This window comes from Leguminivora glycinivorella, chromosome Z (genome assembly GCF_023078275.1).
Source record: "Leguminivora glycinivorella isolate SPB_JAAS2020 chromosome Z, LegGlyc_1.1, whole genome shotgun sequence".
In the NCBI taxonomy this organism is placed as follows: domain Eukaryota; kingdom Metazoa; phylum Arthropoda; class Insecta; order Lepidoptera; family Tortricidae; genus Leguminivora; species Leguminivora glycinivorella.
In genome coordinates, this window is record NC_062998.1 from 8,111,919 (window position 1) to 8,139,419 (window position 27,501).

At 38.3% G+C, this 27,501-nt stretch overlaps 2 protein-coding genes across 6 annotated transcripts; one reads left to right on the plus strand and one right to left on the minus strand.

Moving 5' to 3' along the window:
* Positions 1 to 4,226: 4,226 nt before the first annotated feature.
* LOC125241570 (uncharacterized protein C1orf131) lies at positions 4,227 to 7,010 on the minus strand. Its single transcript, XM_048150116.1, has 3 exons — positions 6,685 to 7,010; positions 5,784 to 5,968; positions 4,227 to 4,401 (listed from the first exon to the last, which is right to left on the minus strand). Exons 1-3 carry the CDS (start codon positions 6,941 to 6,943, stop codon positions 4,339 to 4,341), a joined length of 507 nt encoding a protein of 168 aa, XP_048006073.1. The 5' UTR covers positions 6,944 to 7,010; the 3' UTR covers positions 4,227 to 4,338.
* Positions 7,011 to 7,461: 451 nt separating this feature from the next.
* LOC125241834 (histone-lysine N-methyltransferase SMYD3) lies at positions 7,462 to 26,890 on the plus strand. Of its 5 annotated transcripts, XM_048150480.1 has the most exons (11): positions 7,793 to 7,916; positions 8,506 to 8,530; positions 10,686 to 10,770; positions 13,160 to 13,319; positions 16,065 to 16,192; positions 17,122 to 17,298; positions 18,225 to 18,324; positions 22,371 to 22,587; positions 22,893 to 23,002; positions 25,235 to 25,394; positions 26,513 to 26,890. In XM_048150480.1, exons 4-11 carry the CDS (start codon positions 13,217 to 13,219, stop codon positions 26,721 to 26,723), a joined length of 1,206 nt encoding a protein of 401 aa, XP_048006437.1. In that variant the 5' UTR covers positions 7,793 to 7,916; positions 8,506 to 8,530; positions 10,686 to 10,770; positions 13,160 to 13,216; the 3' UTR covers positions 26,724 to 26,890. The 5 variants fall into 5 exon arrangements, with proteins under 5 accessions (XP_048006436.1, XP_048006437.1, XP_048006440.1 ...); XM_048150479.1 differs by lacking the exon at positions 8,506 to 8,530 and having other exon boundaries at positions 7,462 to 7,916; XM_048150483.1 differs by lacking the exons at positions 7,793 to 7,916; positions 8,506 to 8,530; positions 10,686 to 10,770; positions 13,160 to 13,319 and adding an exon at positions 13,371 to 13,477.
* Positions 26,891 to 27,501: the final 611 nt, after the last annotated feature.

Consider the following 27,501-nt stretch of genomic DNA (forward strand, 5'->3'; position numbering starts at 1 on the left):
TCAACGTCTTGTTTTGGGAATCTGGAATAAAAAGCTTTTTTATTACTTAAAAACGAATTTGCTATTCCCGGGTTGTTTCTTTTTATAATTAAAGTAATTTATAAGATATGTATTAATATTATTGAATTGAAATCATTTATTTCAGACTTATTGGTCCATAATAATAAATAAATACATACATTATTAATATGAAATAGGCTTCTTTTACAAAAAATATAAATTAGCGACTCCATCATTCCATTTTTAACTATGTTCCACTTCATCCATCTTTTGTCGCCGTCCGCTCATTACTAGTATAGCGCGAGAGAAAGAGACAAACTGCGTAAGACCAAATCAAGGAATTTACTTTAATTATTCTAGAAAATAAATGTTTTTTGTAAGTTAGGAAGCCATTTTGACCACAAATGCATAACATTATAAAATTATTAACAATTACTTACCGGAAATACGATACGTCATCCTTTTTCAACGTATATAAGGTGTTATTTTTGCACTTTTTTACGGAGCACTTAGGCATGTTGCCGACACGGCGGATGAAGCGCTACTGACCGCCCAATTGTGCTTAGAACATTTTCAAGCACAATTTGCTGCGGACACATTCTAAGCCGTGATGGTGCATCTAGGTAGTTTAGATCGATGCTTTTTAGTTTCTCCGTGTTTTGTAACACGCTTTTTTTTGAAGGCGGTTTTATTTTTAACCGCCTTCAAAAAAAGGAGGAGGTTCTCAATTCGACTGAATGTTTTTTTTTATTTATTTTTTGTTAAAAAGTTTATTTATTTGTTGATTTTTAGTGTTTCTTAGTGATATTATATATGTATCAATCCGAATATATGTACAGTAGTGAAAGAATTATCCTTTAACTCCTAACCATTGAGGAGTTGACCTTCCATCATCAGCTCAGCCACATAAAATTATTACCATCAGGCGTAAATACTGGTTTACCTTTGAAAAATACATTAAAAACATTACATGTGCCTATAACATTTGAAGAGTTCCCATGATTTCTCCAAGATCCCATCATCAGACCCCGACTTGGTGCCAATGGGACCATCTCGGGGTTATACCCGTTCGATCAAAAAAAAAATTTTGAAAATCGGTCTACGATTCTCGGAGATATCGAGTAACATACATACAAAAAAATAATAAAAAAAAAATCAGTCGAATTGAGAACCTCCTCCTTTTTTTGAAGTCGGTTAAAAATACAGACGAATTGAGAACCCCTTCCTTTGAGATTTAGAAGGCGGTTAAAAAGGGTACCAAATTGTCGCTTACCATAGTTGATATTTGTTCGTAAGTATCTTTAAACGAGCTTAAACGACAATGTGGTACTTGTTGCTAGATAACGGCACAAATATCGCTTAGCCTTCAAGTTCGTTTAAGGGCCTACTATACCTTCGCTCGCGACCTACCAATGTGTAGTGTACAGGAAATGCTGGTATGGTATAGAAAAAGGTAACTTGGACTTCATTTGCTAATCCTGGAACTTGGTGCCTAAAATTACAGAAATTGGTTTGAAATTTGAGACAGGAAACACATGGGATGGTTAATAGTATTTCAGTCATCATCATCATATCTACGTAGTAGACCAAAAGAAACTACAGTCAAACAATACTAGACATCCATACTAATATGGGAAAGTGTGTGCGTCTGTTTGTTTGTCCGTCTTTCACGGCAAAATGGAGCGACGAATTGACGTGATTTTATATGTGGAGATAATGAGGAGGCACACTGACATTTTATCCCGCCAGGCGGCGCCTGTGCACTTATCTAGGCATGTCACTGTCATTCATATGTGTGAGAGAAAAAACATATCATCTCGCTCTCACGAATGAACTAATAGGGTGGCGCCATCTGTCATAACCTTTGAGTGTGCCTCCTCATTGAAGGGATGGAGAGTGACATCAGGCTACTTTTTGTCTATTTCTAACGAGAGCGAAGCCGTATATGCTGAACTCATATATGCTCATATTGAGTTGTTCCTTCCTTAACCTTACTCATAGGTCGCAAGTGCTCTCTAGCAAACTACAGTAACTTATCTTTAGGTTGACTATATTATACTTGTTTGTCGCCAGCATACTATAGTAAAATTTGCATCTTACATGTCTAGAAAAACGCTTAAATTGCAAAGGGGGTTATCAGGAATATTAAAACTTGAATCATACTTCTTAAACATTTAATTTGCTTAGCATTTGGGATGGGTTAGTTAGGGCTGCAGTTGCAAACATCTGGCCTTGCACTTACAAGTACATCCTTAGAATTAGTTTAACATGTCTGTAATTCGTCCCTCCGCCGGCCCAGCACGGTCTCCTCATTCTTGCTAAAACTGATAAGTTGATTTTCATTCTTCCGCGTTGCTCAGAGCTTTACTGACGTGAGGTTGCACAATCATAACTTAATAAAATATCGTCTCGTACTTAGATTTCCGTTTCTTAATTTAACTGATTATGATCTTCTAGAGTAGACCCTTCAGGCATCTAAGTAATGATTGCTTCTGGAGTCGTATAGGTTCAAATCAATATCGTCTAGACTAAAGCGCAGGCCTAGTGCATCTAACCAATAGCGATACCGCTCTAAACTCTGAGACCTAACTTGCTAATAACACTACTAAAATGCAACAGTTTATCAGATGCGCAAGTTCGATATTGCAGCGAAACGCATTGAAGTTACAACCCTCTGGACTCGTTTAGAGCTCTTTGCGGGTTATGTTCTCCTAGTGATGAAAAGAGGTAAAACCACTGTTTGGGAGCCAAAAGCCATTCAAGACCTCTATATTAAACGTCAGAAAAACGTTTTCCATCGTCATTCATCGTGACTTGGATAATATTCATAACATGCATTGCGCAAGTCCAATTAATTTACCAATAGGCTCGGGCGGTGCAGTCTAGCTGAAAATCTACATAGGTCTCACTTAGATATTCTAGTCTCATCTCTATCTAGCTTTACCCCTTAATACAGTCATGCCATCCTGGTACATCAAACTAAAATATGAGCGTGTGAAACGCCAAGATTGAGCGTTTTATTCGCAACGTTTTTGCGAAAGGCCATGGGTCCTTAGACTAGCTAGACTGTTGATCTTCTGCGTAATATTTGCGTCTTCTGTATTATATCTTAACGAAACAGGAGGTAGTCCGTAGTGACTCTGTACTGTATAAACCAGAGGTTTCCAAAGTTGACTGTGCTCATCTGTGCTACCTTACAATATCTGCCAATTTTGGGCCAACGTTTTCAAGTAAAAGGTATCAAATCGTCGTTTGCCATAAGGACGAAAGCTCGCATTTTATATGAATTATTATGTTAGTGTCCTTATCTATCTACCTAGGAACTGGTCCACACAGATTAACACATTCACTGCAGTACCGGTCTTTAGACCTCTTACGAAGACAAGTGTGGTTAAGTTCGCTTACGCTCATTCCGTTATCGTAATCAGCTGACTCAGTCGCGCCAATACCGTAGAGCAACAGAGATATTACGATTTTATCGTAAACTGTTGTGACGTTGCCTAGCACTGGAGCCACTAAACATTCGCTTGCCTTCTACCAATGGGTAATTTAGGAAATGCTAGTGAACTAACGTAACAGATCCTTCACTTGCCCGCAAAGCGACAAATACCTACGCTTTATTTAACAAATACTAATAAGTTACTACGTAAAACTCAGAAGAATAGTAGGTACAGTCAACCAATTGGAACCCTAGGCCACTCTACAACCATGTCAAAATGACAAGTAGTAAGAGATTTCTTACAATCTGATTTATAACGTCACTATGACACAGTTCTAGTGGCCTAGGGTTCCAATTGGTTGACTGTACGTGCCACGCGACTACACAAACGGGCGTGTGGCGCCCCTCGACCACTTGTTCATTCGAATGAACGGCTAGCGTGTCCGTGTAGGTACTTAACGCGCGACTAGGGTACTATGGATATTCCCATACAAAAAATTTAGCAAACACTAACATTGGCAACAGATGGTTTGGTCCAACCAACCCTAGATTGCAGCACGCTTAGTTGCGGTACGTGGTGGAATGCTTATAGTGACCCTGCGACACTCCACCCAAGGCGGAGACGGAATTCGTTGATGGTTTTAGACGGTAGTCCTACACTGGTTAGTCCGTCATCGCCCCTGGTCCCCCGGACCGGATGGCATGTGTAAATGCATTTCCCCAACGTAAAAAAAAAAGCACTTAGTTGCAAAAGATGGTATTATTAGGAATATTAAAACTTAAATCATACTTCTTTAATATTTAATTTGCTTATGCAGCAAAAGCTTACAGGCAAAATTGTGTACACTACATAACTTAATACATCAGAAATAATTCCATACTTACTAAAAAGTAAATAATCACTTTTTTTTCTTCTTTTTGTTACTCGGTCCTTCTTTTTTCTTCAAATCCTTTTTCTGAACCTGTAATAATAAATTTGATTTAAACAATTATAATAATCATCACTAAATATCACTAGATTTATAAAAAACAAATCAATTATTTTTGTAGTCGGTACCAGACCTGTTCGTCGCCTTGCTATTGCCTGTTTGCCCCACCCAACCATACACAGGCTGGTACCGACTCCAAAAATAATTGATTTGTTTATAATTTGGATGTTTAGCTTATTGCAATACGATAAGAAATCTGAATTGAAAGGTTTATTATTTTTGGCTTTTTAGTTTCTCCGTGTTTTGTAACGCGCTTATTTTTGAAGGCGGTTTTATTTTTTGTTAAAAAGTTTATTTATTTGTTGATTTTTAGTGGTTCCTAGTGATATTATATGTATCAGTCCGAATACATGTACAGTAGTGAAAGAATTATCCTTTAACTCCTAACCATTGAGGAGTTGACCTTCCATCATCAGCTCAGTTGATTTTTAGTGGTTCCTAGTGATATTATATGTATCAGTCCGAATACATGTACAGTAGTGAAAGAATTATCCTTTAACTCCTAACCATTGAGGAGTTGACCTTCCATCATCAGCTCAGCCACTTAAAAAAATGTAAACAAAATCTACCCTCAAAAGGTTCTTTTTGCCAGTTGAGGGTAGATTAAAACATAACATGACCAATTAAGGTTAAAATCCATACTAATATTATAAATGGGAAAGTGTGTGTGTCTGTTTGTTTGTCCATCTTTCACGGCAAAATGGAGCAACAAATTGACATGATGTTTTAAGTGGAGATAGTTGAAGGGATGGAGGATGACATAGGCTACTTTTCGTCTCTTTCATACGCGAGCGAAGCCGCATGCAAAAGCTAGTTAATAATTATTATGCCTTGACTACCAGTAGCTTGGGCCCTGGCCCGCTGCTGGTGGCACCTTAGGTTAGGCTTTTGCATAATGTGCATACATGTTTTGAGTACAGATGGTGCTTTGTTTACACACTAGTGCGAGAAGTGGTTCATTCTTGTTAGGTCAAAACTTTGGAAGGCTATCAGTACTGAAAAACATCGTATGATACATGTGCTAAAGGAAATTTGTATTTGATATTCCTTTTTTTCACACTTGTAAATGTACTATTTTGTATTGTTTCGAAATTGTTTTAAATTTTATTCTTAACTGTTTGACCAAGTTCTTGTAAGTGTTTTGTATTTCTTCTGTCTTAATACCCTCCGTGAATCTTTCTAACTTGATGGTCTCATCGGAAGATCAGTGCTGGAAGTCACCAGCAACACGCTGAGATGAGGCCATTTCGTGGCAGTTCATTCCTTTCTGTCTTTGTTATTATGTGTATTTTGTCTTACATGTGTTCACAAATAAACGTTTATTCTATTCTATTCTAAATCCTAAGTAAACCTACCTTCCCATATGTATCTAACAAGTGCCCAACATCATTTCCAGTTTTTTTCTTTTTCTTTCCGCCACTCTGCAGTATACTCTTTGATCTCATCATCTGCTTCTCTTCTTGTTCCTTCTGTTTCTCTTGTTTTCTTTTCTGCATTAGTTCCTTGTAGTTGAGGTATTCCTTCTTGGGTGGTTTTGCTCCTGTAGGAGAGATGATGTTTGCTTATTGATCAGATTATTTTTATGTTAAGTAGTGGGGAGGGGGAGTTGAGAGGCGAGTGTTGAATCAAAGCCATGTTGAGCTCTTTAATTATTACTAAGACAATTGCAGTATAACCACAAAATTAGTAATATTAGGCACAACAGAAAGATTTATTTATTTATTTATTTAGACTTTATTGCACAACATAAAATTGTACAAATGGCGGACTTAATGCCTTAAGGCATTCTCTACCAGTCAACCATTGGATCAAACAGAAACCTTAGTTAGTGCAGGATTGTCAATATAGAGATGTGACAAGAAACAAAAATCAAATTACCCATGTATCCAATAAAAGAAAATATATATATGAGTGTATAACACATAAATATATGGCTTATAATATAAACTTACATACAAACTATAAATATATAACTAAATATATAATATATAATGTACCCAAGTATAAGCAATATGCAGATCATTTATCCTTGAGCTTGTTAGAGAGGTGTATACGTAACATGCGTTTAAAAGAAAATATGGTCTGTGCTTGCCTTAAGGGAAGAGGGAGATTATTCCAAAGACGAGCTGCCTGGAGGGTGAAAGATGCAAAAATGTTCGAATTTCTTATGTTGGGTGGTGTTGAAGACCAGTGTCTTAATCAGTAAAAAATATTAGAAAGAATGCTTGAAACATGGACATTGTATTTCCTGCTTACCTAAACTAACTGCAAGAGCAATCCTGGCTTCTTCTTTTTTAGACGGGTCGAACCCTGACATACCAAATTTCACTACTTCGTGTCTAATTTTCTTGAGATCTAGGTCTTTCTTTTGATTCAATTCTTTTTGAGAAAGGTTCACATCTTTGTCTACTTCTGCTTGCTTCTTTTTCGGTTTATGAGCTTCGAATTTGACAAATTGAAAATTATTCTCTGCGTTTTTGAGGGCTAAAGCAGCTTTCGTTAGTACTAGCGACATAATAGTAAAACTTTACGATATTCAATATATAAAACTTAACCAATATCGAACAAAAACGTGAACCAATTCAACGTGACAATATGGTGACAGTTGGACCAAAACAACCATAGACTAAACGAGTTTTTTTTTTATTAATTTGTTTGGCCTGTAGGTTTCAACGCTGCTTATAATAATACATTTTGAGGCACACTCAAAATAAGTTGCTTAAATAGTTTAGCTTTTTTTTATCTCACTGAGGCTTAAGATCATATTGTAATCTGCCGCGATATAATCGATTGATAAGAATATTACAAAATTTACTTATCAATTTAATAAAAATACAAACAAAACGTATTTATAATAGGAAATTAAAATAAATGAAGTGAATAATTGATATTTTGTGGATTTGTCTTGAATTATTCCATAACTTATCGATTACTAGTAACTCGATAGTTAGCTAAAGGAACAAATTACCAAAGTTTGACATTATGTCACTGCATGTCACTGTCACTGTCACTGAATGAAACCATGCCCGTGATGCTCGAACTGTTGCGTATAAATAAATATCGCTGAACATACAGGCGAGATAATTATGTGTATGTAAGCTATTAATAGGACGGTTTTTGTTTGTTTTTCGCTTTGATGTTTCTCGCGCCGGCAGCGGTCGTATCCACACTAAAAATAATGTAACCGATGTACGAATGAACTATATTTGAGGAGCAGGTAGTCGCCAGCTAATATTTTCGGCTTTAGTACGGTGCGCTGAAATATAACGTAACATTCCTTCAACATTCTCTTTCGACGGCTTACAGTCATTCACTGTCGTCTAGCTAGTTAAACTTGAGAGAAATATTTAATAAGTTAAAATGAAAAATAAATTTAGAAATACGGACTCGAATATTAAGGCGGGTGATCTTCTGTTAACCGAACAGCCGTTCGCGTTCGTGTTGATGTCCAAAGAAAAAGGCATACGCTGTGATAACTGCCTAGAAAAGTAAGTACCTACATTCAAATGGATTATTTATTCATCATTTGTCAGAGACTTCCAGAGATTGTCTTTTAAGTTTTTCAGTATAATATTGAAGTGTAGATTAGTTTATATAAAACTTACATAAATTGATATACATTGTCTGTGGTGTATTTGTTATTAATTACTTGTTTTTATTATCTATCTTTATGCCAAATAAATGATTTATATTCTATTATATCATGAAGTTGGCATAGGTGTCGAAATAATCAGCAAGAATGGATTTAAATATAATTTGAGGGTAGATACTCTCATTCTATAAGAATGTACCAGTTTTAATTGAACTTCAGCAAACTGGTTTTTGTTTTTTTTTAACTTGTAAGAAACTTTATTTATTTAGAAATAATTGCATACACAATTTCTAAACTATAAGTAAGTAAGTAAACTCTTTGTTATACCACTAGAACCAACATAAAATATACAAGATATCAAATAACTATAACTCTTATCCATTAGATATTTATTAAATTTATGGATATGGAGTAGAAATTTTCATGGCATAAACAAGTGAATAGGGTAATGCTTTTTGTTATGTTACATGTGATGATTCCGGAAGTTGATGACTGCAAAAATATTTATGGGTGCGTAATTAAAAAAAATTGCATTGCAATTGTGTTCTGAAATTTTTTATAACTTGTTTGTAACTTGAGTAACAATTAAATGGATAGTTACTTTCTCCTTTCAAAATATGATTGACATATTTTTTATTGGGGCATTTTCAGAATTTGGGACCCCCCAATTAGCGTAAGTTGTTAAGAAAAATTAACTCACTGTCAGTTTTGTGATGGTAGCTAAGCATGAAATTTCAATAAAAATATTGTTTTTGTATTTATTACGTAAACTTTAAGCGATAATCTACTTTCAGAATGTGAAAAAAGTAAATTTTTAGACAGATTTGATGCATAATTATCGTCACAAAACTGACAGCGAGTAAATTTTTGTTTACAACTTATGCTAATTGGGGGGATCCAAATTCTGAAAATGCCCATTGATTGAAATAAAATTTACCTAACCACTTGAACTATAAAGCTATTTTTTTCCATATTGAACATATTTAAATATCAGACTTATATTACTTCTTTTACTTAAGATTGTTGAGAATGGATAATTGGTTGGAGATACTCTTTCAAATCATTCGTGTATAATGTTTTTAAATCTATTGATAACCATGATTAATAAAATATCTATTTACTATTACTTTTTACTACTGCTCCTACAATTCAACAATCCCTAATTTTTCTCTTTTCTTCTTCATAATGTGAAATTTTATCATAGAACATTCTTCTAACAAGAGGTAAATTAAAGTTGGAGATTACACAACCTTTTTTTACTGTTCACATTTTTGCACACTTTTTATACTGTGTAGGATTATTACAAAACTTTTAGTACAATATCTGTATGGTAATAAAATACTTTTTCAGTACAGATGGTGTTTTTTTTACGCACTAGTGCGAGAAGTGGTTCATTATATGCCAGGTCGAAACTTCAGAGGCTCATCTGTTCTGAAAAATGTCGTACGATACACGCGCGAAAAGGAAATTCGTAACTCGTGTCGATTTAAAACACTCCCTTCGGTCGTGTTTTAATATATCGCCACTCGTTTCGAACTTCCTTTTTTACGCACTTGTATCGTAATGTACTATTTCAGTACAGATGGTCGTTTTTTTACGCACTAGTTCGAGAAGTGGTTCATTATATAACAGGTCGAAACTTCGGAGGCTCATCTGTACTGAAAAACGTCGTACGATACACGTGCAAAAAATTCGTAACTCGTGTCGATTTAAAACACTCCCATCGGTCGTGTTTTAATTTATCGCCACTCCTTTCGAACTTGTATCGTAATGTACTATATTGTTGCACACTTTAATATAAAATGTTAAGTCCCATATAAACAAAATTTGGCCCTACTGCTAAAAAGCTAAAAAGCCTGCCTACTATAAGAATACTAAGCAGCCTAACTTGATTGTTATGAATATCAATTTTATACATATTCCCAAAAGGGGTTCGCAGACCACATAAAACTGCTGTGTGCGTAGCCGAATGCACAAACGCTTCACAACACGCTCACGGATCGTGAAGCGTTTGGGCCGAATGGCTACGCACACAGGTTCCAGTATAAATTTTAGCAATGAAAGACAAATTGTGATTATTGTAATGGCAGGTTGTTAGCCTATTGCCCGCACCACAAATTGAACCCATATCCAACACTAGCATTCTACGCGACGAAAGAGGGTAGTTAAATTCTTAATCCATCACCACACAGGATAATGTTATGATATTTCATAACGGCATTTACTTTTTTTTTTTTTTTTTTTTTTAATAAATAAATCGTTTATTCTCAAAATAAACCCTTTTTTAATAACATTAAATCTTCTGCCAAACTGCAGGACAGTTTGTTGGCAGAGGGGACTCCCTTACATAATCTAAGTGGGTAGAACTATCTAAGTAAGTTTACGCTAGGTACAGTTTTGATGTATTGCTTACAGAAAGTTTTAACTTCAAATTATCTATGAAAATAACTATCTAAGTGGATAAATTCTAGGTACAGCTTTTATTTACATTTTACAGTAATTTCACTTTAGTTTTACAGTAATTTCACTTTGATCTATCTGTGAATCATGTACGCAAATGTAGACTAAAGGATCCTCAATTTAAGTGTACTTACGTGAATGCCCCTGGCATTGACAAACCACCGTATTGACACAGTACAGTACCCTTGTGTTCGTCTCGTTTCAGGGGCAAGGTGCTGAAATGTTCCGGATGCCAGTTCGTGCACTATTGCGGGCGTGCGTGCCAGAGGGATGCGTGGAACGACCACAAGGTATGGCGGGAATTCGGACGCTTGACATACGTCTTTTACACAACCCGAAGTATGCTTTAGTGGGCTTTAATAGGGATGACGATTACATAAAAAATGACATTCTGTTTAGTCCGTCAGTTAGATCGTCCAAAAATATTGAACACATTGTTCGCTTTTTCTAAAAATACAAAGATTTAGAGCATCAAAGTTCCGGAGTGGGGGCTTGTGACGTCACTTCTAAGTACAAATAGTACCTAGGCGTGACGTCACGCGAAACTTCAACACACTGCACCAGTTTACGAGAAAAAAGAAAAATACGTGTCTAAAATTCTTTGATAATCTAACTGACGGACTAATTAGTTTTTTTTAGTCGTCTCGCCTATTAAGTTGGATTAGGAGAGAATTTACTGTGGGAAAGATTGTACAGTCAATGGCAAAGATGTGGTATTATACACTTGGGTCGTCTACTCGTCTCGTTCCTACATTTGTCCGGTTCTGCTTTCGTCAGCCAATTCAACAGAAGTTTATAACTAATTCATATTATCCGAACGAAAACGTTTTTGTCCGGAACTGAAACCAAAACCCGAAGGTTTCTCCGAAACTGAACATTCCGTGTATGATTTTTATGTCGTGGCTCCGAAAAGCTCCGGCAGGTTTTTGACCATTATTAATTAAATTTTGATCAGACAATATTTAATAAAATAATAAGATGTAGCCCTGAAGCTTTAGTAGTTTCATGTGCTCTGCCTACCCCTTTATGGGATACAGGCGTGATTGTATGTATGTATGTATGTATGTATAATAAGATGTATGCAAGGATCATTGAATAACTTGTCAGCAATCAAAAGGGTAAAATGCAACAGTGTCGCTTTAAATCGTTTGACAAATTCGTATCATCACATATTTATGCCGGCGACTGTGACTTTTGGTAAGGTGAATTAGGGTAATTCCGAATCACAAATGCTCGGGTAATTTCGAAAGGGGAATCTTGATATGATGGAAATAATGGTGGTTTTTATACGACTATCGAAATTACCCTAATGCACCGTATTAGCCTTTTTCTTCAACACAAACTTAACAGTTGTGTTCTCATTCAACTTACAGTAAGCTGCAGAGGTTGATCCCCCTGGGGAAACTTAACTCTGCAGCGTACTATTTACTTCCTCAGTTGCTATTCCTGTTAGTGTTCGGTTATTGCAATTTGACTGCAGAACCCTAAAGAACCTTGGTGACCTAATATCAGTCGGAACTTATATCGAGTTCAACCGCAAAACTAGATCAGTGCATCATAAAAATAGCCGGGGGCGAGGAAATGGCACTGAGCCATGACTACCTGGTTGGGCAATCTATCTATTCACTTCACATTTTGTATGTAGCCCTAGTATATCTTGGCACCAGTTCTGATACAAACTATTGGAGACTAGAGCTCAATTTATAATGGATTTAATAGGGTGAATAAGTAGTCTTAGAATGACAAATGACGTGCGATACGACGTGGTAATATTAAAATGAATACAGCGTGTGTATTCCATACGGGCGAATATCTTAATAACGATTAGTATCGGACCTAAGGAGCCTAACTACATGTTTTTTAAATAATAGATGTGATATTTTTTTTCATACATAATAATTCAGCACGCAATGTATTATGTCCACATCAATTAGCGTATCTACCTAAACGTCATCATGACATGACGTTTATGTCTTGTAAAATTAAGTTGGACGGCGTACATTGCTGCTTGGTTAGATTAAAAAAAATAATTACTCTTAATTAATAACACGTTTTAACATAATGATTATCCTGTGCGTTTCGTATGATCAGATACTATAACTGGATAAATTATTCGCCTGTATGGAATCCACACGCTGTATAGTTTTTGAATGTTAACTTATGACTATGAGATTACGTCATTGGACTATTATGATGCCAAATAAATTTGTTTTTCTTTATTATCAATATTATCATTGAGTGAAGGTCAATGATAGAGATCTGAGCAACCAATTTGACCCCTCAATAAGTATGCACGCAGCGTATCGTTATAACAATGCGTTGCCATTGGTTACAGAGCCAAACAATGCGTTTTAAATTTTTTCGTTAGTACGCGCATGCGCGGAAAGCCGGCGGTCGCTGGCTTTGGGGAATAGACTTTTATGTTGGGTTTTAAAGATCTATGCACGACCCTGTGAATGACGAATAACAGTTCGGGAGTAGAAAAAAAGTTATGTCAGTTGGTCCCGTTTCACAAGAATCAGATTATGTAGCTTCCGATCCTCCAAAAGCCGGAACGAATTTATTTTTTATGTTAATCGATCACAGTGTTCATAACATTTCAGATATAGGTCAGGTCAGGAACGATATTTGGATAGCTATCAGATTTGTGTATTTTTATTTCGACTTGTCTATTTTCAGTGGGAATGCGCCAACCTGAAGCGTGTGGCGCCCAGAGTAGTTCCAGATGCCGCTCGAATGCTGGCCAAGATCATCAACCGTCTGACCAGGGGCGATGGGAACTCTCATAGGTCCTTCTACTCTGCCACTGGATTCAGGATGTGGAAAGATCTCATGTCGCGTAAGTTTAATCAACATACATAGTTTCGGCCAGAGTAGTCACGTGTGCCGCTCGAATGCTGGCCAAGATCATCAGCCTTCTGACCAGGGGCGATGGGAACTCTCATAGGTCCTTCTACTCTGCCACTGGATTCAGGATGTGGAAAGACCTCATGTCGCGTAAGTTTAATCAACATACATAGTTTCGGCCAGAGTAGTCGCGTGTGCCGCTCGAATGCTGGCCAAGATCATCAGCCTTCTGACCAGGGGCGATGGGAACTCTTATAGGTCCTTCTACTCTGCCACTGGATTCAGGATGTGGAAAGATCTCATGTCGCATAAGTTTAATCAACATACAAAGTTTCACCCAGAGTAGTCGCGTGTGCCGCTCAAATGCTGGCCAAGATCATCAGCCTTCTGACCAGGGGCGATGGGAACTCTTATAGGTCCTTCTACTCTGCCACTGGATTCAGGATGTGGAAAGACCTCATGTCGCGTAAGTTTAATCAACATACACAGTTTCGCCCAGAGTAGTCGCGTGTGCCGCTCAAATGCTGGCCAAGATCATCAGCCTTCTGACCAGGGGCGATGGGAACTCTCATAGGTCCTTCTACTCTGCCACTGGATTCAGGATGTGGAAAGACCTCATGTCGCGTAAGTTTAATCAACATACACAGTTTCGCCCAGAGTAGTCGCGTGTGCCGCTCGAATGCTGGCCAAGATCATCAGCCTTCTGACCAGGGGCGATGGGAACTCTTATAGGTCCTTCTACTCTGCCACTGGATTCAGGATGTGGAAAGATCTCATGTCGCGTAAGTTTAATCAACATACAAAGTTTCACCCAGAGTAGTCGCGTGTGCCGTGTGCCGCTCGAATGCTGGCCAAGATCATCAACCGTCTGACATGAGAGGTCCTTCTACTCTGCCCTTGGCTTCAGAATGTGGAAAGATCTCTTAAATATCGCGTAAGTTCCAAATCATACATACACCGTGTTTTTTTTGTTTTCCGTTAAATTCGACACGCAGTTAGGTTCATTATCAGGAACCACCCTGTATATCGCTTTTTATTAAATTCTAAAAAAATATTTTTTTTTTCGTTTCCATAAGAATAAGAAAGGACCATGGGCAGAAATGTCCCCACCCACCAACAGAAATGAAACATCTCATTTGATCTATTAAGCAACCTGATGTTTTTTTACTATGACGAGGATCGCCATATGTATGGGGTTTTCTTGGAAAACCGTGTTTTGTTTTTACATATTTTTTGCTCATTTCATTGAAAGTTTTTGTTTTTTTATTATACTAGTTGATTGATCAACAAGCATGCGGGGCTGCGTGATGGTAAACAGTTACCGGAGCCTATAGACGGATGTAACAACTCATTCTGTCCTAAATATATATTTGTGAAGTATTATTGTTAGTAACATAATATTTTTTCAACCTTCTCTTTGTAACTTTCAATGAGATGAGCAAAAAATATGTAAAAACAAAACACGGTTTTCCAAGAAAACCCCGTACATAGGGCGATTCTCGTCATACTAAAAAATCATCAGTTTGCCAAGATCTATTAAATGAGACATGTTTCATGTCTGTCGGTGGGTGTGGGTGGGGGACAGTGCCCATACAAATTTGCCCATGGTCCTTTATTTGCTAGAATACTTATAACTAAGGTACAGATGTTCGTGTAAGAAGACAAGTAAAAGTATTCAGTCATCGTCATGACGACATGCAAGTGTTTCTTAAAACTAAGTATTAAATTTATTAATTATACAAAATATATAACTAATATTAAAAAATTACAAAATTAAAATCTACACATTCAACAACAATAATAATTAACTTCATTCCATTGTTATATAAATAAAAAAAAAATGTATGTCAACGACTAAATATAATTAAAAGAGTTATTCTCACGTTAATCACAATTATTATTATTCAATGTTTCAATATGTTTTAAAATTACAATTAAAAAATTCAAATTGATTTATAAAATTCAATATATCATTACTAGGATGTAAAAATAAAAATTATAAAATAAAACAATATTCCATTCAGTCACTTCCGTTCAATCGTTCATGCTTCCTTCCCGTTCCACTACCATCCATCCCTCATTCATTCATTACAAATGGATTAATTAGTGTGAGAGGACCTTAATCATAACATTAAAGTGTTTGACAGCACATGTCAAATCAAATAACATTAGGAAGTGATAAGGGATGCCACACACGTGTTCAGTAATTAATTTTTTTTTAATAATTCGATAACAAGAGGCTAGTTTCTTAGATAAATCGATTGTATTTCAACTAAAGAATCTTCCCTTAAAGTTAACGGAATTCAATAAAAACAGGGTGTATTGTGCCTAGAGTGGCCTCAATGCTAGCCAAGATCATCAACCGCCTGATCAGGCTTTAGTAGATCCTTCTACTCTGCAACTGCCTTCAGAATGTGAAAAGATCTTATCTCGCACAGTCAACCAGTTTGAATCCTAGGCCACTGTAAAACCTTTTCACAGTCAACGTCAAAAGTGACTTCTATAGCCAATAATGCATGGTGTCAATAAGACAGAGTTCTAGAGAGGCCTATGATTCAAATTGGTTGACCGCAAGTCTCAAAATAAAACAGATTCGTTTTAAATACTTTCGATTGAACTCGAGAACTCTTGAGTTTCGGTATTTTGTGTTCATCTCTAATGAAGCTAAATTTCTTGGGTTCGATAAATTTCTCTATTCGCCGGTTAGTATAGTTAGTGATTTTCTATTGTATTTCAGATTACTCGGACCTGAAAGCGGATAAAAAGAGGATGGAGCACTTTTCCACACTTTGCGTAGTGTTGTTTGAGTTCCTGCGAGACATATCACTTCCGAACACCGTCGAGCTTATGGGAATATACGGAAGGGTGAGTTACACTGTACATACCTATTAGGTACTGATTTATAAATTCGAACCTTTCGAACAGAGTCTGTTCGGAAAGAGAAGAGCCGTGAAACTCGTGAAATGTAAACCTTTTAAAATCAGAATCAGAAATACTAAAGATAAAATTCTACCTATTTATTTAAGGGTTAACAGAACAAAAAAAGGTACAGAAACGGTCTGGAGTATGCGTCTTGGCAGTTTTGTTACTATGAGAACTATACTGCATTCGATAACTAGCATATTGCGATATAGTTTGTGAAGTTAAGGTCTGTAGACTTATAAACCTGGCTCTACGTTATATTCTAATACATTTTAACTCCCTTATTCATAAACAATCACTAAAGTTATCAACAAGTCAAGTTTAGTTAGTCAGTGCTCGGTATCAAGATACAAGATCGAGTAAGGAACACCAAAATCCGTCGTCGAACTAAGGTGCAAGACGTAGGTTTCGTTATTACCAAACTAAAATGGAGTTGGGCGTGACATGTTGCTAGGCAGAGTGATGGCAGGTGGACCAAAATGTTAACGGAATGGTGGCAGCTAACAAATGTAAGAAGTGCCTGGCACCCGTTGGCTCGTTGGGTCGACGACATCCGAAAAACTGTGGGTCACAACTGGATGAGATTAGCCCGGGACCGGGAGAAGTGGCGTACAAAAAGAGAGGCCTATGCTCAGCAGTGGGCGATAAAGGGCTGATATGATGATGATGAAAGTTATCAAGCCGATAAAGTTCGTTTGTCCTTTTCTATCACACCAATACGTCGGAACTTTATCGGCTTGATAACTTTAGAGTACGTCTATGAATAGAAACGGGTAAATATTTAACGCTAGTCTGGTTTGAGCAAAATTTATTTTAAACTTGTTTTTTACAGGATGTTTGTACTTGATATTAATTTATACTGTAATCCACAGATGGTGATAAACAGTTTCACGATCCTAGATACAGACATGAATTCAATCGGCACTGGCGTGTACCTGGCGTCTTCTATAGTAGACCACAGCTGCAATCCTAACGCCGTCGCCACTTTCGACGGCAAGACCATCAACTTAAGGGCACTCACTGACCTACCTTGCTTGGACTGGGACCAGGTAATACCATAGACTATTCTTACGTGGCAGAATTAGACATGGATATGAATTCTCGAAACTGGTGTGTGGCGTGTTCCTGGTGTCTTCTATAGTAGACCACAGCTGCAACCCCAACGCGGTCGCCACTTTCGACGGCAAGACCATCAACTTGAGGACACTCACTGATCTACCCTGCTTGGACTAGGACCAGGTAATACCATAGACTATTTATACATAGATGTTATAAGCTTTACCTTATGAGACCACTAGCTTTCCATCCCTTCAAGTATCTCCAATTAAAAAATCACGTTAATCTAGCGCTCCGTCCCGGCTTCGCAGGGAGAGTAAAGCATAAACATGGGGTATAGTGAGTGTTCCTTTAAAGATACGCCATTGCGGAGTTTTTTTGGACACACCGACGCACAGGTGTGATTTTTTTTTACAAAAATAAAATTAGTCTGTTATGCGATGCGGTCCTGTCGACGCTTACCTTTTCGAAACCCACCCGCTATTTTGTAGGTAATTACTAATTAGTATTTACATCATCATCCTCCTTGCGTTATCCCGGCATTTGCCACGGCTCATTGGAGCCTGGGGTCCGCTTTGACAACTAGTCCCATGATTTGGCGTAGCGACTGCCATCCGACCTTCCAACCTGAAGGGTAACTCTAGGCCTTATTATTGGAATTAGTCCGGTTTCCTCACGACATTTCGCACATAAGTTCCGCAAAACTCATTGGTACGAGCCGGCATTCGAACTTACCGCTAGGCCACCAGCGCTTTTTACTAATTAATAGTAATTATAATACACACCTGGAGGCGGAGCGTTGAGAACGAGCTGAGGCGTGGAAGGATCTTGTGGAGGACCTGTGCACCTATAGGGTGCCTTAGGACATTCAAGAACAACAGTAATTTTTATAATAATTAACTGAAACTTTTATTTCCAGATTCGCATTTCGTACATAGACCTAATGTACACGCCTTACGAGCGACAGACGGACCTACTGGAGAACTACTACTTCCTTTGCCAGTGTGAGAGGTGCTTGGGTAAATAGCTTTCTATGTGCTACTGTTACGCTGATAACTAGGATATACATATATAAATTATATAATATACCGTATTCCCTGCCGGCGGCTATATTTCCGAGCTCATATAACCCGGCAACCTTCAAATCAAGGGCTCAGTATAATAAAGAGTAGTATCGTACAGTATGGCCACTCCCACTCCCCGCTGAAAGTACCGCCCTCTCGGCTACCTCACAGTTACCGCTTGTCAAAAACGCGAACAGTCGACCTGTTATATCTCACTCAAACAAGCATGGTAGGCGTTCACCTATACGAGATTAGAATGTGTGCCAGGAACGCGCCTCTTTCATATATTTGATCGCCAGTGTCCGAGGTGTGTCAAGGGTGAACAGGCATCTTCTGGGTCACACACCATCGTCGGCCACGTCTTTTGCCTTTGGCTAGTCTGTGGCCAAGAGTAAGCCCATTTATAATTTAAAAAAAAATACAGGATGTTAAATTCGTCACCGACAATATTTCACTGGGAGAATATACAGGTCATGGTAAGCAACTTTAGTACGGGATGTACACTAAAATTGGTTAAAAAATTTAGGAAATCTTCTATAGATAGAAAATGTAAAGGTTAAAATTAAATGTCTAACACTTCAGACAGTTAAAACGTATGAAATTAGCATAGAGGAAATAAGTAAGGGAAGAGTTGTAACTCCATACATCAGTAAATGCGAGTTATTTGTAGTGACATCTATCGTCATTCACTCTTCAATCACGCGCCAGCTAGCGTAAATTATCAGTACTGCTACTTGTCAATAGACGTCACGACGAACAAAAAGTCTATTGCTCAACAATTTTTAGCTAATATTACAATAGTATTAATCAGTACTTTGCTTTCAATTACTTCAGCTTATAATATAAGGTGTAAACTGTTTTAATATTACATTTTTTCCAGACGCAATACTGTCGGCACCTAGTGTCGAGTAGCAGTACTGATAATTTACGCTAGTTGGCGCGTGATTGACGAGTGAATGATGATAGATGTCACTACAAATAACTCGCATTTACTGATGTATGGAGTTACAACTCTTCCCTTACTTATTCCTCTATGGAAATTAGCCAATATATTTTTTGCAATTTCAGTGTTGGTCCTATTCCTATGCCTAGTAAATGTTGCTAACTATGCCTGTATATTCACTCCGTGAATTATTGCTGGTGACTTTTTAACATTCTGTATTTGAGACATAAATTATTAGTTTTCTCTGAATAGTTTCTAAAATGCAGCATGTTGTTGTTTGCTTATATTATTATATCATAATTATTCAATTCAAAAAGTGTTTTGATTTATTTACCCAATGGCGGTAGTTTTATTGTGATTTTATGTAGGTAGTTAATTTTTCAACAATTTATAATATGTATAAAAAGAAAGCGGTTTCTATTCTAGCTAGTACAAGCTAACTAATTATTTTGTCAACGCATAAGGACCTTTCTATGAGAAAATGTTCGATAAGTGTAAACTAAATACATAGTCTAAAGTTTTATTTAAAGTTTAGCATGTAAACACCTGCTGTACTCGTAGCATAGCTTTCATCGCTATCTAGATCTTTATAAATCTTAGAGATAAACCATTTGAAACTGCGGTTCTTTTCCCAATTGGTGCTGCCCTCTTTTTGTTGTTTTCTGTCTTAAATCTTATTGGAAAATTGCTTGACAAAATGGCGCTGATTGTCATAAATACACGTCATCTTATTCCCATGAGGTGGCAGTTGGAAGAAAATTGACTCCATATAATTTAATATGAAAAAGCCGACAAAATGAGGTCAGTACCAGTCGTGCACTTAGCGACTAGAGTTAAATTAGTACCAAAGAGGATCAAGTATCATAGAGAGTTACTGTCAAAGAAAAATATGTAGTCACAGTGCATAGACTGCCATCTCAGCTTTGACAATTTGGCCCATATTCTTAGCTTGATATGTGTTAAAATGTCAGATATTAATATTAGCGCCATCTAGCCGAGCGTCCCCCAAAGGTGGCGTTACGCCATCTAGGTCACCGTACCTATTTCTATGTCGTTCTGAGGTACGTTTTTTTCTTACCCCCTTATTCATAAACGTACTCTAAAGTTATCAAGCCGATAAAGTTCGTTTGTCCTTTTCTATCACACCAATACGTCGGAAAGGGACAAACGAACTTTATCGGCTTGATAACTTTAGATTACGTTTATGAATGAGGGGCACAGACCAACCCCTATAGACATCCATTACAAGACGACTCGCGGTCGCCAGCCTTCCTAGTATTTGCACTGATATAAGCGCGGGCGCTCGCCGTGCCCGATCAGTATTAGAGATGTGCCAAACCGAAAATATCGCAAACCGGGCTGAACGGTTTGATTTTCTACGTAAACCGGTTTCAACCCGGTTTGACCAAACCGAGTTGCTACGACGGTCCTTAGCGTATTAATGTAGCGGTTAGGTTTGGCCCGTGTGAAGCGATTCGTCAAAATTGAACACGAATCAAGTCGGTCGGGTTGAGTCGAGTCAAGTTATGCCCGAAACACATGATATAAACGTGTGTTTTTTTATTTATTTAAAATTAAAGTTGTGTTTGAACGAGCTAAACTGAAACTAAATTAATGCAAATAAATATATTTCATTTCATTTCATCAAAATATTCGTAACGGAGACAGAATTCACAGAATATCGGCAAGGGCGGCAACGGCAGAATAGCGGGAGCATTTAATTACAGTTGTAAACTGTTATATTTCCCCATTTATTATTAGGAAAAAGAGCACCATCTGTTATAATTGATTTCAAACCAAAGCGAGCACGGTCGGGCGGACCGCGAGCGTGTTTCAGATTCTGGCCGTGGCGCCACTTCCGCGCGAAAGTACAGCTATCCTGCTTGCACTCGCTGGCTTGCAGTTCCGATACCGATATTGCCGGTTTCGTTATCAACATTTTCGAGTTGAGTCATGTGGGAGTGGGACCGATCGGTACGTTCGTTCGGCTGCGTTCCGTCTGCTCGTTGGAACCGGTTTGGTGAACTGTCAAACCGAGTCGGGCCGAGTTGAGCCTAACTCGGTTTGAACCGGGTTGGCAAACCGGGTTGACACATCTCTAATCAGTATCGACCAAGTAACAGACCCGAAAGCAGCGCGTGTTTTTCGCAATAAAAAATTGGAAAAGGGTATTTTGATGCCTTAAAGATGTCCACCTGTAGTGTGAAATGGTGTGGAAAGGTAACAAGAAGCTCAAATTTAAAAACAGACGGCATTACATTCCACAAATAAGTCATATTTATAATTTATTCAGAGCCGGCATAGGTCAACTTACATTGGCCACTTACGCGTCAGTAGAGGGACAGTCATACTTCTGTCCCTTTTCATCTGGCGCGACTGCCCGCCGTCCTTGAAACGGCCAATCACAGCGCGCTTAACACATTCCTCGCCCGCTCCTCGCACCCCAAACACTGGTGACTCGTATCGCGAACAAAATATACAAGATTTCTACTCTATAGGAGGTTCTCTGTGATGAGGGGGCTTAGACTGTAGCGGTCTATACGAAGTTACATATGTCTTTGATTAGTGCCAACCAACGGCTGCTACTAGCAATATTGTTCGCATAGTACGTGTATGTGTGACAAACAACACCAATCCTTTACGCACCAGGCAGGCAATCATGGTCGCGCGATAAATGATAAAACATCAGGCCGTCCTTATCGCACTTACAAACAGTGCAGATATTTTATCATTTATCGCGCGACCATACTTGCCTGCCAGGTCAATAAATACAAATCCAGCATCACACACAGAAATGTAAAATGTAAAAAAAATTAAAACCTATACAGTCATTTTCGTTTGTAAAAATATTAATGGTTTATCTCTAAATACTTCCCCCTTTATTCATAAACGTTCACTAAAGTTATCAAGCCGATAAAGTTCGTTTGTCCCTTTCCGACGTATTAGTATGTTAGAAAGGGACAAACGAACTTTATCGACTTGATAACTTTAGTTGACGTTTATGAATAAGGACTGAAAGATTAACTTCTAATCTAACTGTACTTTTTTTTTTTTTTAGATGAAACTCATATTCGTACGGTGCACGCGGCCAAGTGTCTCAACCTAGAATGCAAGAACACAGTAAACATTCCTTGGAAGGGCTACCCTTTAGTGAGAAAGGATAGTAAACATGAGAACGGGGGCAGTGTAAACGGGGATAGTGTAAACAGGGACGGTGTGAACGGGGATATAGTGAACGGTGAAAACGGGGTGGAAGACTTGGCTGATGACATAAGGTGAGTTTCACTTGTTTATTTTAGTTGCATAAATATGTAAACATGGAAATAGGTAAGCGTTTTTGTGAATGATAAAAATGTCTGCTTTATATGTGTTATCAAAGACATATATACCTAACTCCGTATAGACAGATAAAGTCTAAGAAAAACGTACCTCAGTACCATACAGATAAAGGTACGGTGGCCTAGATGGCATTACACTACACCCTTGGGGTACTCTCAGCTACATGGCGCTAATATAAATATTTGACCCCAGGATACAGCATTTGGCGTAGGCACTATAATAACATTGCGTTTTTTTCTAGGTGTGACGAATGTGGGACCAAATTCACAGAGAACCGCGTGAAAGACTTCCAACGTGCCATGGACATCACTGAGGTGCATCTGAAGGTCATGAAGGATGCTGCTGTGGCTTGTATCCTTTGCAAAATTTATTATATAATATCTAGGAGAAGAGTTCTGTTTTGAAAACAATATAAACTCAAAACTGCGCTAAATGACAAAGTCTCACACGTTATAATTGTTATAAGTATTTTTCCAAAATCTGTAAACGCGAATATTTATTAACCGATTCGTTGCGTGTTCCATTTTCGAAAACTTTACGCTGTGGTGGCTAACAACTTTTTCAAAACACGGTTACCGTGTCACACATGCGCCATACATACAATAAAGACACGGCTACCGTATCATCCGCACAGAAACGATTAATTTTAAGTCGAGGAAATGTCTCACTGAAGCATTATCAAAGTACATCTTGTTTTTTCATTTGAAATTCCATCTAATCCCTTTTCTACTGCTCTTTGGCGAAACTTTAATGATATGCTTGTGTACATTGTCTTATTTGTTAGGGTTAGGTTAGGAAGGTTGGACGAAATCCCTTAATGGGATAAGTTCTTTTGTACAACTGCACGGGTAGCATGGTCGCGCGATAGACGATAAAATATCAGGCCGTCCCTATCGCACTATTAGTAAGTGCGATAGGGACGGCCTGCTGTTTTATCATTTATCGCGCGACCATAATTGCCTGCCTGATGTGTGTGTTATTTTTATTTTTTCCTGTTAATCTGTTTTTATTTTTGTACCATAAAGTGTATTACTACTAACAGAGGTAACATTCTGTATCCATAAAAATAACAAAAAGAAGGTGTAAAAATGTTCTTAAAATTCCCAAAGTGTTACCCAGTGTATTGATTTAAACTAACACGATCTTCACTCATATTATTAAATTAAAACGGGACTTAATCGCGTAAAACTTACGTTTTATATTTAACCCGACGCAAGGGATTTCATCTTCGTGGAATCCAGTGATTAGCAAGTGTAAACGTGAGAAAACATCAACATAGCAAGAGAAACGTGAGACGGGAGTCTCATACCATCGGATGTCGTGAGTGTTGTATGTAGGCAGAGTGGCAACCCTAGCGTAAAAGTGACTGATGACAATCAAGTGCGGGTAGTTCGAAAAACTCGTACAGCTAGAAGATGTTGATACAACTCCCAGCCAGTCTACCCGTGACCACGGACGTAATGTCATGTCCGAAACGTCGGGTTAAATATAAAACGTAAGTTTTACGCGATTAAGTCCCGTTTTAATTTAATAATATGTTACCCAGTGCTCTCATTGCACTCTCAATCCATACTAATATTGTAAATGGGAAAGTTTGTGTGTCTGTTTGTTTGTCCGTCTTTCACGGCAAAACGGAGCGACGAATTGACGAGATTTTTTTAAGTGGAGATGGAGATAGTTCAAGGGATGGATAGTAACACACCAGGCTACTCTGTCTCTTTTTAACCCCCCACTTCCCTAAAACGGGGGGGGGGGGGGGGAGTTTGTACGGAGCATTTCGCAATTTTCGAATTTAACGCGAGCTAAGCCGCGCGCAAAAGCTAGTTGTTAAGGCTGCTTTAAAAAAAAACGTCAAAAGAATGCAAAATTGATAGTTTTAGTCGGTGAAATACTACACTTTCCGTTATCCAATAGATTTATTTAATTCAAGTTCCAGTTAGAGCATCTTATTATCTTGATTTTTATAAGACTGGATTTTTGAAAACTAACTCACTAAATTAATTATGATTTTTTCTCTAATGCACGTTTAGAAAAACGCACGTATAGAGCTGAATCAGTCGATCTTATTTGTAAAATTTGGACAATTTTGAATATTAAAACGGGTAAATTTATAATTCGTATATCCTGTACCACAATCATTTCAAACTAGATTTTTAATTTAAGTTTTTGAAAAAGAGTAAACTAGCCTAAGGCGAATTCAATTTTTTTCAGAAATTACCTAAAATTAAGTGACAATTTCTTTGAAAATCTACATCACATCGAAGTAAGTTTTGTACTAAATTAATCTGCAACGTTTACTTAAATTGCTGTTATGCCTTAGTGATTATAAATTGCTATTATTGATTTTTGCCAATTTTTTGAAAACGAGCCTTCACCGGTACAATTATTACCACTTTTGGACATTTTCTCATATTTTGTTAGACCAAGTAGAAAAAGTCCTATAATGTGATATATATTTATAAACTACTCGCAAAGCCCTTTAATTTGATACCACACACGGTATGATCGAGCGCTCGGTTGCGATTTCACTATTTTTAAAACGAAAGCCCTCTTAATATTTTCCATAACCGCCCGCCATACCAGACGTGGACATATGCCAATACTGTCTGTCGCGGCAAGGCGCGCTGCATCCACTGAACGTGCTGCGCGCGCAGACGCTCGACCACGCGTTCGACGCGCTCGTACTCGTGCGGCTGTGGGAGCGAGCGAGGGACATAGCCGAGCTGCTGCTGCCGTGCTTCCGGTACACACACACACACACACACACACACACACACACTCGTACTCGTGCGGCTGTGGGACACTCGACCACGCGTTCGACGCGCTCGTGCTCGTGCGGCTGTGGGAGCGAGCGAGGGACATAGCCGAGCTGCTGCTGCCGTGCTTCCGGTACACACACACAGACACTCGACCACGCGTTCGACGCGCTCAGACACCGAGCTGCGACCACACACACACAGACACTCGACCACGCGTTCGACGCGCTCGTGCTCGTGTGGCTGTGGGAGCGACGCGCTCGTGCTCGTGCGGCTGTGCTGGTGCGGCTGTGGGAGCGAGCGAGGGACATAGCCGAGCTGCTGCTGCCGTGCTTCCGGTACACACACACACACACACACAGACAAACACATGAACACTAGATGCATACATACAAACACACACACTTGCACACACTTCCCTCGGCCACAACCGCACAGTGGTCTGTCTGTAAAGAGACCATACATTAGACGTGATAGTGGTGAATGTCATCTACTCCATAATCCATATATTTGCTAATTAGTGACCACTAAAAGTCGTCCTAAAAGTTGACCAACCGACAGGTACGCGTCAAGCTAGGAACATACTACGCGGACGTCCGCGGTCGCGCGACCGATCAGTGTGCACGGTCTTCGGGACGTGGCTTCGGCTGACCAAAACATCCAGCGAGCCAGATTTCGATCGGACGCCCGTGCGCTCAAGGCCACGTCCACGACCGACGACCGATAGTTTGCACGGTTAAGTGTATATTTATTATCTAGATCCGCGTCCGCGGTCGCGCGACGGCAAACGTCCGCGTAGTATGTTACTAGCTTCATACACACACAGGTATGCCTTGCTTACTGTGAGAGTGTGAATGAATGAATGAAGAGTTGAAGTTCTTAAATTCCTACACCGTTACATGAGTATTAGTGTGTACTATTTAAGATAAATGTAATGCAAGTAAAATTGGTGTAAACCGTTCTTGAAAATAAATAAATTAAATAGAAAGTTTTTTACCAAAGAAATGTCTTCTTTTCCTAATCAAACAGCGACTCCGAATGTACCCATAAACGGAGCGCCACTTCTTTTACTATTACTTCTCGTTAAAATGACACACTTTCACAGATTCTACTACGGCGAGCGTCATCCCCTCTTAGGCATTCTCCACCTCAAGTACGGCAAGATCCTCCTTTACCAAATGGACATGCCGAAAGCCCTAGAACACTTCAAAAGCGCTGAGAAAATACTTAAAATCACCCACGGAGATAAGCATCCGCTGTATAGAGAGCAACTTATGCCTATTATGAGACAAGCTATGTTAGAATCAAGTTCTTAGATGTTCTTTTAATATATTAATAGTCAATTTCGATGCAACTGCGAAAGGTATAACCACAAAATTGAAATTTTGATAAAACCCCCGACCGCGACATAGTGGACCGATTTTCATGAAACATGGCTAAGAACACTCCCGACTAACTCAGCTTTCAAACAAAAAAAAAACTAAATCGAAATCGGTTCATCCGTTCGGGAGCTACGATGCCACAGACAGACACACACACAGACAGACAAAGAGACAGACAGACAGACAGACACGTCAAACTTATAACCCCGTCGTTTTTGCGTCGGGGGTTAAAAATGGTTAAAGAGTATTGAAAACACAAAGGGAGTGTTTTATTTAAGTTGAGTTGCGGATTACGTGTATTGTTCAATGTTTTACAGTACATAACTGGCTCTTCAAAGTTTTGAAGCAAGTAATAGTAATAGGACTGATTTCCGCGCTAGTGGTGCGAAAAAATGGCGCCATTATGTACTGTAAACTATTAAAATGATTAAGTTCTGGTTTGTATGTCAATTGAAGGTCACCTTATAATGTTTGGTTATCTAGAGGTATAGCCGGCATATTGAAAAATGTTGAACGTTTTGAGAAATTCCTTAAAATTTCTGAAATTTGGAAATTACGCATTCTAGTAGAGTTAAAGTTTATTAGGTAGATTCTTCGAAAAAAAGACCTACCGAAATTATTAATCCTAGAAAAAAAAACTAGATTTAATATGAATTTGGAAGTTAAATCTAGGTTTTTTTTTACGCTGAGAATATACTAACATTACCCTTGA

Excerpts from the sequence above, each read along its gene's own strand:
- LOC125241834 (XM_048150479.1), top strand. The coding sequence starts at position 7,789 with ATGAAAAATAAATTTAGAAATACGGACTCGAATATTAAGGCGGGTGAT. Across the intron at positions 18,325-22,370 it reads CCAGTGTGAGAGGTGCTTGG|ATGAAACTCATATTCGTACG; the intron begins GTAAATAGCTTT and ends TTTTTTTTTTAG. Across the intron at positions 22,588-22,892 it reads GACTTGGCTGATGACATAAG|GTGTGACGAATGTGGGACCA; the intron begins GTGAGTTTCACT and ends GTTTTTTTCTAG.
- LOC125241570 (XM_048150116.1), bottom strand. The coding sequence starts at position 6,943 with ATGTCGCTAGTACTAACGAAAGCTGCTTTAGCCCTCAAAAACGCAGAG. Across the intron at positions 5,969-6,684 it reads TGCTCTTGCAGTTAGTTTAG|GAGCAAAACCACCCAAGAAG; the intron begins GTAAGCAGGAAA and ends TCTCTCCTACAG. Across the intron at positions 4,402-5,783 it reads TGTTAGATACATATGGGAAG|GTTCAGAAAAAGGATTTGAA; the intron begins GTAGGTTTACTT and ends TTATTATTACAG.